The sequence below is a fragment of the Rhinatrema bivittatum genome, chromosome 5 (assembly GCF_901001135.1).
Source record: "Rhinatrema bivittatum chromosome 5, aRhiBiv1.1, whole genome shotgun sequence".
NCBI lineage: Eukaryota > Metazoa > Chordata > Amphibia > Gymnophiona > Rhinatrematidae > Rhinatrema > Rhinatrema bivittatum.
Window position 1 is genome coordinate 352,935,158 of NC_042619.1, and position 14,803 is coordinate 352,949,960.

At 44.1% G+C, this 14,803-nt stretch overlaps 1 protein-coding gene across 1 annotated transcript in view; it reads left to right on the forward strand.

Moving 5' to 3' along the window:
• The window catches only part of ATP4B (ATPase H+/K+ transporting subunit beta), a 35,523-nt gene extending 27,133 nt beyond the window's left edge, over window positions 1-8,390 (forward strand). Inside the window, exons 6-7 of the mRNA XM_029604629.1 lie at window positions 1,965-2,054; window positions 8,055-8,390. Coding sequence (XP_029460489.1) covers window positions 1,965-2,054; window positions 8,055-8,216 — 252 coding nt within the window. The 3' untranslated portion in view covers window positions 8,217-8,390. The remainder of the gene's footprint in view (window positions 1-1,964; window positions 2,055-8,054) is intronic.
• Window positions 8,391-14,803: the final 6,413 nt, after the last annotated feature.

Here is a 14,803-nt window from a genome sequence, read left to right on the forward strand (position 1 = left end):
ATCTTACTTCGGTGCTGCACATCCAGTAACAGCTTTGACTATCTATTTCCTTTGAGCCTGTTGACCAGTCTTTATCCTCAGCATCATTTACTCTCCTGCACGTCACCACTCTTTCTTCCTAAATCTTCAGCTGCTCCTTTTGCATCTTCCTTACTTTTCCCCCTGTGCAGTTCCTTGAGGGCTTTGTTCTAGGTAAGTCTCCGCTCCTCCACAGACACCATCCAGTTTTTCTGGTTTCCAGTACCACCTATACACCTGACCACATCCAAATCTCTGCAACCTGACATCTTCTCAAAGTTCTACATTTCTGACGGTCCTTCTGCTTGTTTCCTTGTTCTGCTCTTCTATCATCGCATTTTTAGCATGTCAAAAATGAACTCACTTCCCTACCTGCTCTGCAACCTTTCACAGCCACACTCTCAGTCACTGTTTGGGCAGCACCACCCCTCCAGCCTTAAAGAGGCATTCCCCTCTTCTCTCTACATGTACTATCTAAATTTTACCTCTTCCTACCTAACATTCAGGCCGATACAGTACAGTGCTCTCCAGTGGAGCGCACTGTTAACCCACGAATGGACGAGCGTTTGAAGTGCTAGCTTTACCCCTTATTCAGTAAGGTAGGCGTTAATTTCTCCGGACACCAGGAAAGTGCACAGAAAAGCAGTAAAAACTGCTTTTCTGTGCACCCTCCGACTTAATATCGTCATGATATCATGAAATCAGCCCGCGGGTCGAAAACTGGACGCTCAATTTTGTTGGCGTCCGGTTTCCGAACCCGTGGCTGTCAGCGGGTTTGAGAACTGACGCCGGCAAAATTGAGCGTTGGCTGTCAAACCCACTGACAGCCGCCGCTCCTGTCCAAAAAGAGCCGCTAGGGACGCGCTAGTGTCCCTAGTGCCTCTTTTTGCCGCGGGCCCTCATTTGAATACAGAATCGCGCGCACAGGAGATTGGCCTGCGAATGCCCGCTCTCCCGCGACTTTTACTGTATCGGCCCATTGGTCAACTTCATCCCTCCATACCAAAGCTAAACCCATATCCTTGCCCTTCTCTCTCACTTTGATCTTCCCATCTCAAAACCTGCACTTTTACAATCTACACAGAATGCAGCAAGAACCAGTGCATGTTCTTTCCTGCAAATCTGTCTCTGCCTTTATCTTCCTTGAGTATCTACTAATTGCCAATTTTCTTCAATATTAAGCTTGTGCTTCTTTTCACTCCCCTCCCCTCAATCTTCACATCTTGTTAAACTCCATGCAAATTGTACAGGCTTTTCTGCTCATCTTACTCTTCACCATTTAACCTAACTTTGCTTTCAGATGTGTGAAGTTCCCTCTGATTTTTAGATCCTACAGTCAGACCTTCAAAGAGGCATTCGATTTCCTTCCAGGAAAATCGTTACCCATTACACCCGCACATGTAACTAATTCCTATTTTCTTTTTCACTTACGGCCTGATTTACTAAGACTTTTCTCCCATTCCATGTGTATGGGAAAAATGCTTAGTAAAAGAGGCCCTTAGATTGAAGGCCAATACAATATGGACGCGCTAATAAAAGCACACTTGCTTCGGCGCCCACTTAGCCCCCTCTCCTGGGTGTGCGATACACAATGCAAATGAGAGGTCATACTAAAAGGAGGCGCTGGGGCAATTACGGGCCCCTAGCGCCTCCTTGGCCCAGGAGAGGTGGCAGTCAGCGGGTTTCTCGCTATTCACTTTAACAGGATTCCCAATATATATATTTTTTTTAATTGTGAATTAAAGTACTATTACATTTATTTTTGTACAGATAGTTTGTAACTATACAGAATTACATATTGCTACATATTTTTGTAAGAAAATGAACCAGAGTCCTTTGCAGATAGTCGTCAGTGTCTTGGGTACACAAGTAATACAATTGCTCAGGATAGATCTATTATAAACCGTACTGTGCTGACTAGTTTGCTTTATTCCCTACATAACTAGGCAAATGGAGAGCTTGGAGAAGTCACATACTTTCCATCAAATCGGTCTTTTCCTCTCTATTACTTCCCTTACTATGGAAAGAAGGCACAGGTAAATGTTCACAAAATTTAAGCTTGCATCTTTGTTTGTGCGTCATTACAACCCCCCCCCCCCCCCCCCGCCCCCCCCATGACATATATCAGGATGAAATACTTAAAAGGAAACTGCACCATTTACATGCACTGCCGTATTTCCAAAGCGCACATATCAAGCAGTAACTAACATTGCATCAATGAAGACATTTTCTTCCTCCGATTAATCCATACTTGACCTCTTTAACCCTGATCTTTGGGCTGGACACCTCTTGGCAACCAGATTTCCAATTGTCTCTGGTATTTCCTCACTGATGTTTCTCCGCCATCACAAATCTAGCATGTCAAAAAATAAGTCCATCTTTCTCAGCTTCTTATGGCCCCAGTGCACAAGGCCACTGTCTAGCTCTTTACCGTTGAGTCACATAGGATTCCTTCCTCTTTCCCATGCACCAAGCAGTAATACCCCGTAGAAGTGAAAATAATTTATGAAGTAATTTTTTAAATGGCTGTGTGGTTACACTGTAGTTGCACTACAGCCTTAGGAACAACTATATTGGCAGGAGTCAAATTACCCAACTTTCTCACCTGAAGACACCTCTTCCCGCCTACCCACGTATAACCACCTGCTCTCCATTCCCCCTAACTGCTCCTTATTGCATTTGTAAGAGACGACTCTGTCACAATGACATTCGCAAAGAAGATCTTTATTGGGTGGATATGGCCGCAGCTTAGGTCAAAGCACACAACTCCATTGCATAACAATGCAATTATTAAATATCGATTATGAATTACTAACATTCTAAATCCCTAGGATGACCACGCCCTCGCCTGCTAAATTTCAATTTGTCAGATGCTCTGAAATATGCTACAGCAACGTAGTGCAGCAAAGCCTCGCCCCAATTTTACAAAATGCTCCATAGTATCATGCAGTGCCATTGGGGGTTGCAGGGCTGTTGAAGCCTCACCCCTCAGGCTAACCTACGATCCTTGATCACCAACAAAGTTCTCTGTGGTGCAATGAGGCCCTGGTCCGTAAAAGAGCAAGGGTTATTCATTAAGCAAGCCAACACAATTTTAGAGTGGCGCACAGGCCAAAGCTGAAGAATTGACAAGCAACTTGTCTTACTCCCGCCCACCAATGGAACGTAGAAGCAGAATACCACATTTGGCATTCTCTGCCCGGCCAGCTTTCAAACATTGCATATGCTGTGCACCCCAGGATGTGGTCAACTCCACCTCCTATGCCAAGACTGTTCAGCGACCCTCCACACCCATCTTGCATCAAACCTTTGTAAGCTTTCTTCCCCAAATGGGCAGGATGGATGAGAAAACTGTCAAAAGACTGGTGGCCGGGCCTTCCCTCCCTTGCTCCGGTGGCAGAGCACCTCAATTATGGCCTTCCCCCTTAACTGAGATGGGTTGGCTCCTCAACTGTCTCAGGTGCAGAAAACCGCCTCTTCCCACGTATCCATGCTTAACCACCTGCCTCCCATTCCCCCCCTCCCAACCCCAACTGCTCCTATTGCATTTGTAAAAGCCAACTCTACCACACCGACATTTGCAAAGATGATCTTTATTGCATAGATATGGCCGCAGCATAGGTCAAATCATACAACTCCATTGCATATAACAGGGGTGGCCAGCTCCAGTTCTCGAGAATCACACAGGCCAGGTTTTCAGGATATCCACAATGAATATGATTTACATACAATAGATGCAATGCATGCAAATCTCTCATGCATATTCATTGTGGATATCCTGAAAACGTGACCTGTTTGTGGCTGTCGAGGACTGGAGTTGTCCACCCCTAATATTCTCGATCCCTAGGGTGACCATGCCTCTCCTGCTAAATTTCAATTTGCCAAATGCTCTGTCGTATCATGCTACAACAATGTAATGCTGTTGGGAGTACAGGGTCATTGAAGCCTCACCCCAATTTTATAAAATGCTCCATAGTATCATGCTATAGCAATGTAGAGCTGTTGGGGTTGCAAGGCCATCAAAACCTCACCCTTCAGATTACCTTACAATTCAATCCTCAATCAACAATGGAGTTCTCTATGGTGCCCCTGGTCCATAAAAGAGCAGGAATCATTCACTAGGCATGCCAACACAGTTTTAGGGTGGTGCATAAGGCCAATCCCAGCCGTCAAGGCTGAAGAAGGGATAGGCAACTCGTCTCACTTCCACTCACCGATGCAATGTAGAAGCAGAATACCACATTACTTGGTATTCTCTGCCTGGCCAGCTTTCAAACATTGTGCATGCCATGCACCCCAGGATATGGTCAACACTACCACAAGGCTCATGATAGTGACATCTCACTTACCATGGGCACCCCAACAACCCAACTGCGGCCATATCATAAAATTCATAATACTGCCTAAAACTGCAGTGCCCTCGAAGCTCATGGCCAACAACTTGGAAAGCCATAACATAATAATGCTGTTACTGCATATTGCTGATGAGATGGCATTGCCCCTTCTAAACCAAAGGGGAAAATGCCAATTGGTACCAACATACATGATTAAAATATATGTTGCCATACTACTGCAGAGATAGCACCCCCCCCCTCTGAAACCAAAGTAGGATAAATGCAGATTGACATCAGGATATGCGATTGCCTCCATTCAGGAGTGCTGTATATTGTCACATGCCTGTCCAGGTTCCTTTCCAACTCCCAAGGGGTTTATTACACATGATGTGTTGCATGCAGTAATTATCGAAGGGGAATATGTTATCCCTGAATTACCTGACCCATAAGTGATCCACCAAGCACATTTCTTTCAACGTAGCTGAAAGCAGCTGGTATTAAGGTGGTGACATGGACTCGAGCAGAAATACATGCAGTATGGAGACTGCAAAATAAACAGATGCAGACAGGTCCCTGTCAACAACTCAAGTTCTGAAGAGAGTATACATAGCCCATGTGAAGTGGACAATTAAGCTCACGTAAAGAACAACGATGGGTACATAGACTATGTAGTGGCAAATCACATCCTTGAGTATGAGGCCGCCAGAGCCGCAGGAGACAAGATTCAGTATCTCTGGCAGTGGGCCAATTCCTGGTACAACAAAGCCTGAGCAATATGAGGCTGGGCAAAGAGTAGCGACATTGCTACAGAGAATCCACTTCCAAATAGCACCTTGCCACCCCTCTGTGGAGAGTATCTAAACAGAAGACCGCCCAGGGTAACATCACCTTGGCCAACTAAAATAAAGTAATTCTATCCGTTGGCCTGTAGGGATGTGCATTCGTTTGCAATGAAATAGGAAATAAAGATGATATTTTCCATTTTGTTGCGTTTCAGGGGGGCGACGAAATGATAGGAAAACCCACGAAATTTCATGTGGTTTTCTTATCATTTTTGGGACGGGGGAGAAAGGGCACATTAAAAAAAACCCAACCCAAACCCACCCCCACCCTTCAAATTTAATTAATTGCAACCCCCCACCCTCTCGATCCCCAAAGACTTGTCTGATCCCCCCCCCCCAAGACTTACCGAAAGTCCCTGGTGCTCCCGGGATCCCGCTGGACCAATCTCCCCCTCTCGGGCCATCGACTGCCACTAATCAAAATGGCACCGATGGCCCTTTGCCCTTACCATGTGACAGGGGCTATCGGTGCCATTGGTCGACCCTGTCACATGGTAGGAGGAATGGATGGCCCATGCCGTTTTTTAAGATGGCGCCAGCCGTCCATGTCACAAACACCCAGAGGATAAGCACCAGGGATCCGCCCAATCTTTGTCATTTTTACTAAACCCAGCTGCTACATTTTCTGGCGATGCATTTCAGAACTTAAATTGTGCGGAGGAAAAGGAATTTCTGTCCTACTGCAAGATGGTCTCCTTCGCAGCATGTTTTTCAGTTCTTCACCCAGTCACTATTTTCTGCCACTACCCTTAACTTACAGCCATAAGAGAGCTATCATAAAAGACCCCTATGGTCTTTGCAGAAAGATGATTTTATTATTTAAAAAAAAATAGGGGGTGAACCCAACCTCCTCTAGCTGAAGCAGAGTTGCCCTTGAATCAGACCATCTATCTTATGATTCATAACTGCTTCTAGTGTCACAAGATAGCAGGCCTCCATCAGCTGCACAGATCCTGAGGCGGGCATGCATAAATTATGTGAGATGAAAGCACAGAACTCCCGCACAGGACAGCGATGGGTCCTGAGATTCTGCAGCAGAACCACCTTATGCTTAAGTAAACAGTTGCAAGAGCTGTAGGAGACTGCAGGAAGATGCTGAGCTACCTGAATACAACATGGTGAAAAATCCCCGGTCACTGCATGACCCGAAATCAGGCTGGCCATGATCAAGACGTGAACCAGAAGCCAAGTAGAGGCCAATATTGCGTAGGTAAGCGGCCCATTCAAGGCCGCGATCTCCTCCCAAAAAGAAGCATTGCAGGGCACCCAGAGACTGCCGCAGGGAGTGGGGAGGGGAGGAGTGCATGCTACCAATGATAGATAGTCTGAACCCTCCTAGAGGCCGCAGGCCCTAACAGGAAGGCGTGCTCGAGTGAAGAGGACAGCCACATAATCTAAGCAAGTATGCTGTTTAGTGCATGGTCTCTTGGAACAAGGCCCTCTACTCTGGGAATGGCCACCTCAGAGAAGGATCCCAGATAGGAGAGAATGAAACACTGAAAATAAGAGAGAGGCTGGGGTGCTCAACTAGGCCACCCCCAGCCTCTGCCCTTCCCTCCCATGCTCCAGAGGCAGAGCACCTCCCGGGTTGTGGCCTTCCCCCTTCCTTAGCTGAGGTGGGGCAGCTCCTTTACACACATTGAATGAGATTTGTTAGGATGTGACAAGTGACATCACATGCTCTGGAAACACTAAATACTAATGGGTGATGTAATTTCTGACTTTCTTCTAAATACGGCTGTTCCATAGGGATGTAATTTGAATCATTTGCATTTTTTTTTTAAAAGACTATATATTTTTCAATTGATAGAGTACAAGTAGAACTGACTGCCCCTGTATACTTTTTATATGCTACATAGTGTGTATAAATATATATATATTTAACAAAAAATGTAAATCACTTGTACTACTATTTAACAAAACCAAGAATTTCAAAATCAACTTACTCTGCTCTGCAGTAGAACTGCTTAAAGAAATGCACAAAATTACTTGGTAGGTAAATGCTGAATTGACACAGGGGCATGAGCTGCTTACAATGTATTTTTCTCAAATAACTATAGTTCCCAGGTAATGTACTGTTTCTTTCAATTGATGCTAACTAGAGCTGATTAATACAGCATCAAGATATTTACAAATATGATCACAAAGTTTAAGCTGCTCAACCCCCCCCCCCCCCCCCTACTGTTCTATCTACAAAATAACTTGAATTATGGATTTTGTATGTTGGAGAGAGCTTGTGCAATTGGAGCTTTGGGTTTTAGGGGCTGAAATGGATTTCCCACTGGTAGTGCAGCAAGCAACCCCCATTGGATTCAAGACCTACAAATCTGTTCCACTGACCATTAGGAACGGGTAGTACTGCACCCACAGTAGCAACAGTCCCTCGGCAGAAATGACCATTAGTCCCCAAACTCTGTCAAGAGCCGCAACGCAGTCAGGTTTACAGGACTGCCGCAATGAAGACGCACGAGATCAATTTGTATATAATGGGCCCTGTGCAAGCAAATCGATTTCTAGTAAGCCTGAAATCCTGGCTGGGTTGTGGCCCTTAAGAACAGAGTTTGGATACCTCTGGACTACAGCAACGTGTGCTGTTGACTCAGGCACAACTGAGCAAGCAATCCAAATTGCTATATGTGCCTTACATGTTTCTTTGATGCCTAAGGAAGATATAGGTGACCAGGTGGGAACACCAGATAGCCATGACTGTTGGCCCATAATTGTTCCTATTTAGGGAGCTCTTGTTAACACAGCAGTGTATCGGACAGGAACAGGTTATAATTTGGCTGGAAAAATACAAGGTGTGCATCCTACACGATATTAATTAAAATTATTAAACTCTCTCGTTTTCCATTTCTAGCCAAACTACACAAATCCTTTGGTGGCTGTGAAACTTCTGAACACCAAAAATAACACAGAGATAACGGTGGTGTGCAAAGTAATCGGAAAAGGAATCTCTTCGGACAATCCTCATGACCCATATGAAGGAAAAGTATCATTCACAATTAAAATAGAAACTTAGATGGTAATAAGATGGAGATCCTTTAAATACTACTGTTTATTTACTTTTAGGAAACCAGTGGAACTGGTTTAGCAATAGTACAAGTGTCCTTTCAACGTTATTTTGCTTAAAACAATGAAAGCTTTATTTATGTATGATTAGAAATCAGTAAATACGAACTATGTTACTGACCTAGAGATGTATTCTGAACAATTTATTCTTAACATTTTAATAAGCAATAGTACTTCAAACCCATCATTTCATGATAGTACGATGAATGGGCTAGCAAGCAAAGTTGCTTACCTCTAGTCGATGATCACTGAAAATAGCACTTCACTAGTCTCGCACACACAGGGCGATTGAATTCACCCTGATTCCTTCCACTCCCAAGGATGGCCTTAGGGAATGGGGCTGATTTTGGATTTAGGGTAGTTGATGATGAACCTCAGTAATTGCAATACCTGGATGATAATCTGGTTGGATTTGTCTTCTCCTCTCTTGATGATCCTATCATCAAAGTAGAAAAACAAATTAAAAACACACTCCCTCCCCCCCACCCCTCCCCAACAAAAGTGTATAAATGCCATGAAGACTGCAAGACATCTTATATCTGTCATGCCGAGGCTAGGCCAAAAGGCAGAATGCGATACTGGAGATGTTGTTTCCTTGACACAAACCTGAGATACCTTCCGAGACTGAGATGTGGGTATATGCCTTCGGTTGATCCAGAAAACATAGCCAGTCTCCTTTGCTTTGAAGGGGAATGACAGATCCTAGGGAATTTTTTTTTCAAGATAGCTAGATCTAGGATGGGCAGGAATCCTGTCTCTTTGGGAAGCAAGAGGAATCTAACTGAAATTCTTGCTCTGTCTTCTGCAGTGGGAAATCTTTAACATCTCTATCCTGCAAGAGAAAATGCCAGGTGTTGAGTGAGCTGTTTTGGGCAGGAGAATTGGAGAGATTCCCATTAGATGTAATCTACAGATTTTATTTAGCATCCACAGGATCCAAGTGTCTGAGATTACACCAGGCCAATGGTTTATAAAAAAACTTCCACATCCAGCCCTTCACCAGATATGGTCCAGATTCTGGCTACCTTATCTGGTTGCAGTCAAAAGCTTCTCTGGTCTCAGTAGCAAGTGTCCTGATCCCTGCTGTGTGGGGCATGCAGAGCCTGGGAAACAGACCTCCATTAAACCTTTGAGATGTGGAGGACAGTTCAGAGCTGATCGTGGACAGCATACGAAGCATAGAACGGTGGACTTCCATGAGTTCCACTTTTTAAACTTGATCTCCAAAGAGAGATTTCCACCACTATAAGGCACATCAGCGACCCAAGCCTTTCCTGCATATCATTATGAGACACCGTGAGCATCGATGCCTCTCTTTGCAGTTTCATGTGACGCAAACGAATCTGGCAGTTCACAGCAATCTCCAGCAGCTGATGGAACTCTTACCTGCTTCTCCTTCCCCGAGAAACTTGGTATTCCCTTTACCACTGGCAGGTTTATATGCAAGTATTAGATTATGTACATTTGGTACTGGAACATAGGGTTCTAATAATGCTTCTTTCTAAAAAGGTCCAGAGCTTGGGAATTCATATCCATGGGGTATCAAGGCACATGTTCTAGACTCCCTGGTCCTTTGTAGAGCAGATATGATTACCCCACATGGGCATGGTAAGTTCTGGGAAAACCATATCCAGTGAACTGCTTGTCTGCAGCGAAAGAAAAAGGTATTGGAGAATAAGGCATGCTTTTCATTTATACAAAGGTTTTTCACCTTTAATACTTTATCAGAAGCAGTGGCAGCATAGCAACCTAGTTGTTAGCCTGCTGCTCCAACCACCAGGAAAACCAGGATTCAACTCCTACTGCCCACTTCACTTCGCCCTCCACTGCCTCAGGTACAAACTTAAGGCTGCATTTACGAAGCATATTTTCCACAGACACAAGATGGGTGAAAACCTTAAGTAAAAGGTCCCTTAGCTTGTAAGTCTTCTACAGGTGGGGATACACCTGCTGTACCCGAACATAACTTGCCTTGAGCTACCGGTGAAAAGGCACGAGCTAGATGTAAATAAAGTAGCGAGAAACACAACATATAAAACTAATCATGACCCCTGGCCACAGTACACACAGCTTGAATAAATGAAAGCTTTATGTTCAGGTGTCCTAAAATCAAACCTACTAGCTCGAAACATGCTCCTAGCTCATTGAAGCACTGCTGACCATCTGATTACAGAACATTAAAAATCAGTATATGGCATTATAATTTATCTAGTTTATGAATTGACAGAATAAAGAAGAGAAATGTGCAAGACCCACTAGTCAGGATCCTGAAAGATATCCCTTCCGACTTTGGCTTCCCAGAAAGCAGTCACTATACGTTATTGAACCATACAGAAACTAGAGATCCACCACCTATCTTTCAAATGTAATTCACCTTGAAAGGCTTAACTTAAAAAAAAAAAAAAAGGCAAGATCTAAGCAAAACGTATTTAGAGGTTTTATAATACAGTCGTTCCATGTGAAAATCACTAGATCACCACGATTCACAGCATTGACATTCACAAATTATGTACCACATATCAGAAATTATTGATCCCAGCAATATCATTACATTATATTGAGTTCTGGAACTACTCGTGAGACCTTAATAAACCATAATCCTAGATGCAAGGAGGCAGCCAACCTTAAGTAACATACTTTGACAGGAAAATACCAGAATACCAGTTTCCTCTGTTCTGTGGTATTGCAGCACAGTAGTATTTAATACATCTGACAGCGCGCTGTAAAACGGTGAGAGTTGTGACAGCTGTAATAAACCCTTCAGGGATGGCTTGCCGGTGTCTAACGGATGCTCTTTGTGACCCTGATCGCTTGGTGAACTTCATTACACTGTAGCTGTCTTACCATTCTTTGCACAAATACATTAAATTGACTAAAGTATAGCTTATTTTCGGATACTACAGAATCACAGTTTGGCACATATGGCGCCAGATGTTAATATACCACAAGTAAATAGGAGCTCTCTTTCAGCTGGGCACTAACCCCTGATGAAAGAATCAGAATTAGTCGTACATGGGCACATCGAGGGGATAAAAAAAACACTGAACCGCCAATAATTATATCACCATTCCACAAGATGCATGATCTTTCTATTCTCTCAGTTGCACGTGGGGAGAAAGGTCTAGGACATAGAGACATGGCACTGGATCACTCCGGCATCATATACTAGTTCATAATTTTCCTCTGGCCAAGAGGAGATTAGGTGCCCTGCCGGGGAGATGGTGAAAATGAAGGAAACGCTGTTACACATCACCCGCTGCTGCTGAGCAACCCATGCACTAATGCCATCACTTGTCCAGGCCTGGAAACAACTGAAAAAGCAACAGCCAGGGAACATTACTTTGCTTTTACAGATTGCTTGGTAAACATGAGAATGTGTGTGTGAGAGAGTGTGTGAGAGTTATGTCTCCTTGACCTTACACATGGTTTACTGCTTGAAGTTTACTTGCCTGCACTCCTAGCTACCTCTCAGTCACAGTGGAACGGGCAGATCATGCTCCCATTTGTGAAATCAGTAGGAAGAAATGCAGCTTTGGGAGACAGAATCTAGGCCTGAGAAAGGATCAGGAGTGACCCCTATACACAGTAGATGCACTTAAACAATCTGGAAGTCTACTTTTTACTCATCGACTTCCATTGGTACATAGGGCTCGCGTCTCACCGTTTTAGCAGAAAGGCAGAGGGCAAATACCTGGAGAGAATCAGCGTTTAGAACATTTGATGCTCGCAATAGGAAATTTGGCTGTATTTTCCTCTTTGGACATGCAATGGGAATGGCTTCCTAGTGAACACATCTACCCTTCCTCCACTCTTCCTCCTCTCCCCACAGCTCTGCTTCTTCTAAGATTTTACAGGCACAGTTCTAGGAAGCCGAGTGCTGCGCTCACATTTACAAGCCTCGGCTTAGGGCAACGCCGCTGCAAGTGAACCCCACATCCCACCAGCAGCGAAAGAAGCAGAAGGCAGTGCGGCTGCTGCTGTGCCCAAGCCCACTCGCGACAGAAGCCGTAAGAGGCCCGCACTCTGCGAATCAGCACATGACCGAACCAGAGAAGAAGAGGAAGCCCATCCCGCAGCTCCTCCTCCGTGTTAGCCCAATGGTTATTCACCACCTGCGGTGCTAGCACTGCCTCTATGCTCAACTCGCAATGCACAAGATGAGCATAGAAGTGCTAGTACCGCAAGTGTTGAATACTGCGGGGCCAGCACAGAGGAGCCACAGAACGGGCTCCATCTCTACAACTCTTGCTGTCCCCAACAAACAGGCCGATTCAATAAACTCCGCAGGAGAGCCGCCGCGCGCCCACGGATGCGGCGGCTGTTAGCGGGTCTGACAACAGACGCTTAATTTTACCGGCGTCGGTTGTCGAACCCGCTGACAGACACGGGTTCGGAAAACGGACACTGGCAAAATTGAGCGTCCGTTTTCCAACCCGCTGGCCGGCGGACAACTTTTTTTAAAATGTTTTTTTATTTTTGAGACCTCTGAGCATTTGCGTGTGATGAGCACTATTCGTTTCAGGGGGGGGGGGGGGGTTGGCCGTGAGTTTTCCATGTGATATTACCCCTTACAGTATAAGGGGTAATAGCGCGTGTAAAATGCACGGTAAAACAGGGCTAAACAGTGCACCATTCTGTAACGGCCTGAAAGGAGGTACAGGATGTCGGCAGCAGCAGAGAAGGAATAAGAGGCCTAGTGGATCCTGCGTGTGTGTGTGTAAATGGAAGCTTGCCTGGGATGGGTGTGTGTAAATGGGAGTCTGCTTGGATTTTGTGTGTGTGTGTGTGTATATATATGTGTATGTATGTGTGAAAGATTGGGAACCTGCGTGTGAATGTGAGAAAGAGAGAAAGAAAGAAAGAAAATGGGGCTGCAGGAGGATCCCAACCTGCCAACAGCCAAAATGAAGAGGAGGCCCTGGGCTGCTGGTGGATTCCAACCAAAGAAGAGCTGAAAATGCCTGGGAGTGTATGTGAGAGTATATCTTTGTATATGTGAGCTTGTGTTTGTGTGTGTGTGTATATATATATATATATATATATATATATATATATATATATATATATATATATACACACACACACATATACATACATACATACGCACAGTATAATAGAGAGAAGGTTTGTGCACCCCACTCCCACTAATCCACAACAATCTCAAGGTGATTGGAAATCGAACATTCTACGGTATAAAGAGCAAGAATTATCTTTTTTTAGTTTTATTTTTTGGGTGTTATTTGATGTCTGCTGTTTTGAAATATTTTGTGTTTGGGACATTTAAAATATTTTAGCCGAGTTTTTAATTATGCAATCTTTTATACATAAATTTATGAAATATGTTTCTACTATTATGATTATATATTTATTATATTTCTTGATTTTGTTTTAGGAATGGTGATGGTTTTTTCATTATTGAATTGCATAGAGTTTGGCTTCTTATGGTTTCTAGTTCAGTTTTTGTCTGCCTGTTTGTACTTCTATTTTATGGTTGCTCTATTCTGTATTTGGTGAGGGTCTGTTTATGTTCTGCATGTGTGACTGAGGTGAGATGTTCTCCTAACAGGAAGAGTATTAGTGTTTTAGGGCTTTTGGAGGATCAAGCCCACTTACATCATGTTACAATAGGCTGAATCTCAAGGCAAATGGCTGAATTTTGCCAGAATTTGGACAAGTTTCGAGCCGATTTAAGAAATTTCAGCAGGATGCAGTGGATTATTCCAAGGGGGCTTGTATATCCCTGGATGACCTCTTCTTCCCACCCTCCACGGAAGGAGGTTACTTTTGAGCACTCATCTTCAGACGATTACTCAGGCAAGAATTATGCATGCCCTCCTCTTCTACCTCTTCTTCTGGTGCATCTCCACCTCCTCTCTCTCTCTTTCTTTAAAAGACTTCAACCAACCTGATATACCTGCACAAATTCAGCAGTCCAGGAGTTGCACCCGACAGCGAAGCCCGCCATGGACCTTCAGAATCACATGTTCCCCTCAATGCCAGTCAACCAACTCGTGGGAGTAACTACCAATTTGAACTATCTGGTGTTTATCCTAGCTTCTCGCCCTCTAACTCACAGTGAAAGTATTACAACGTGGTTAGTCCTATGTCCTTTTAATGTTAGAGTACGCCTACAGAGGTTTTTTAGGTTACTAAAAGTTAAATTGTTTTTCTCAGTGCATGCTTCCACCTCTGATAATTCAGTTTTGAGACACCACTCTGGGAGCCTTCCGGATTCTCTTATTTCTACAGTCAAACGCCTTGTATTACATGACCTTACTCATTACGAGTCTTCCCCATATCTGTCTTTTTCAAACTTATATTCACCTGAAAGTGGTGCATGGCATACTTTATTCACTAATACTATTATAAAACCAGCAGACAAAGGTGGTAGCATTGTGGTACAGAACTGGTCAGAGTACGTTGCTGAGGTTAACCACCAACTTCTTGACATTAGGTACCATAAAGCTGCTTGATACAAATCCCACTCCTGCTTTGTATGAGGTAACATCCTCTCTTGTACAATCCTGTGTTGCCCAA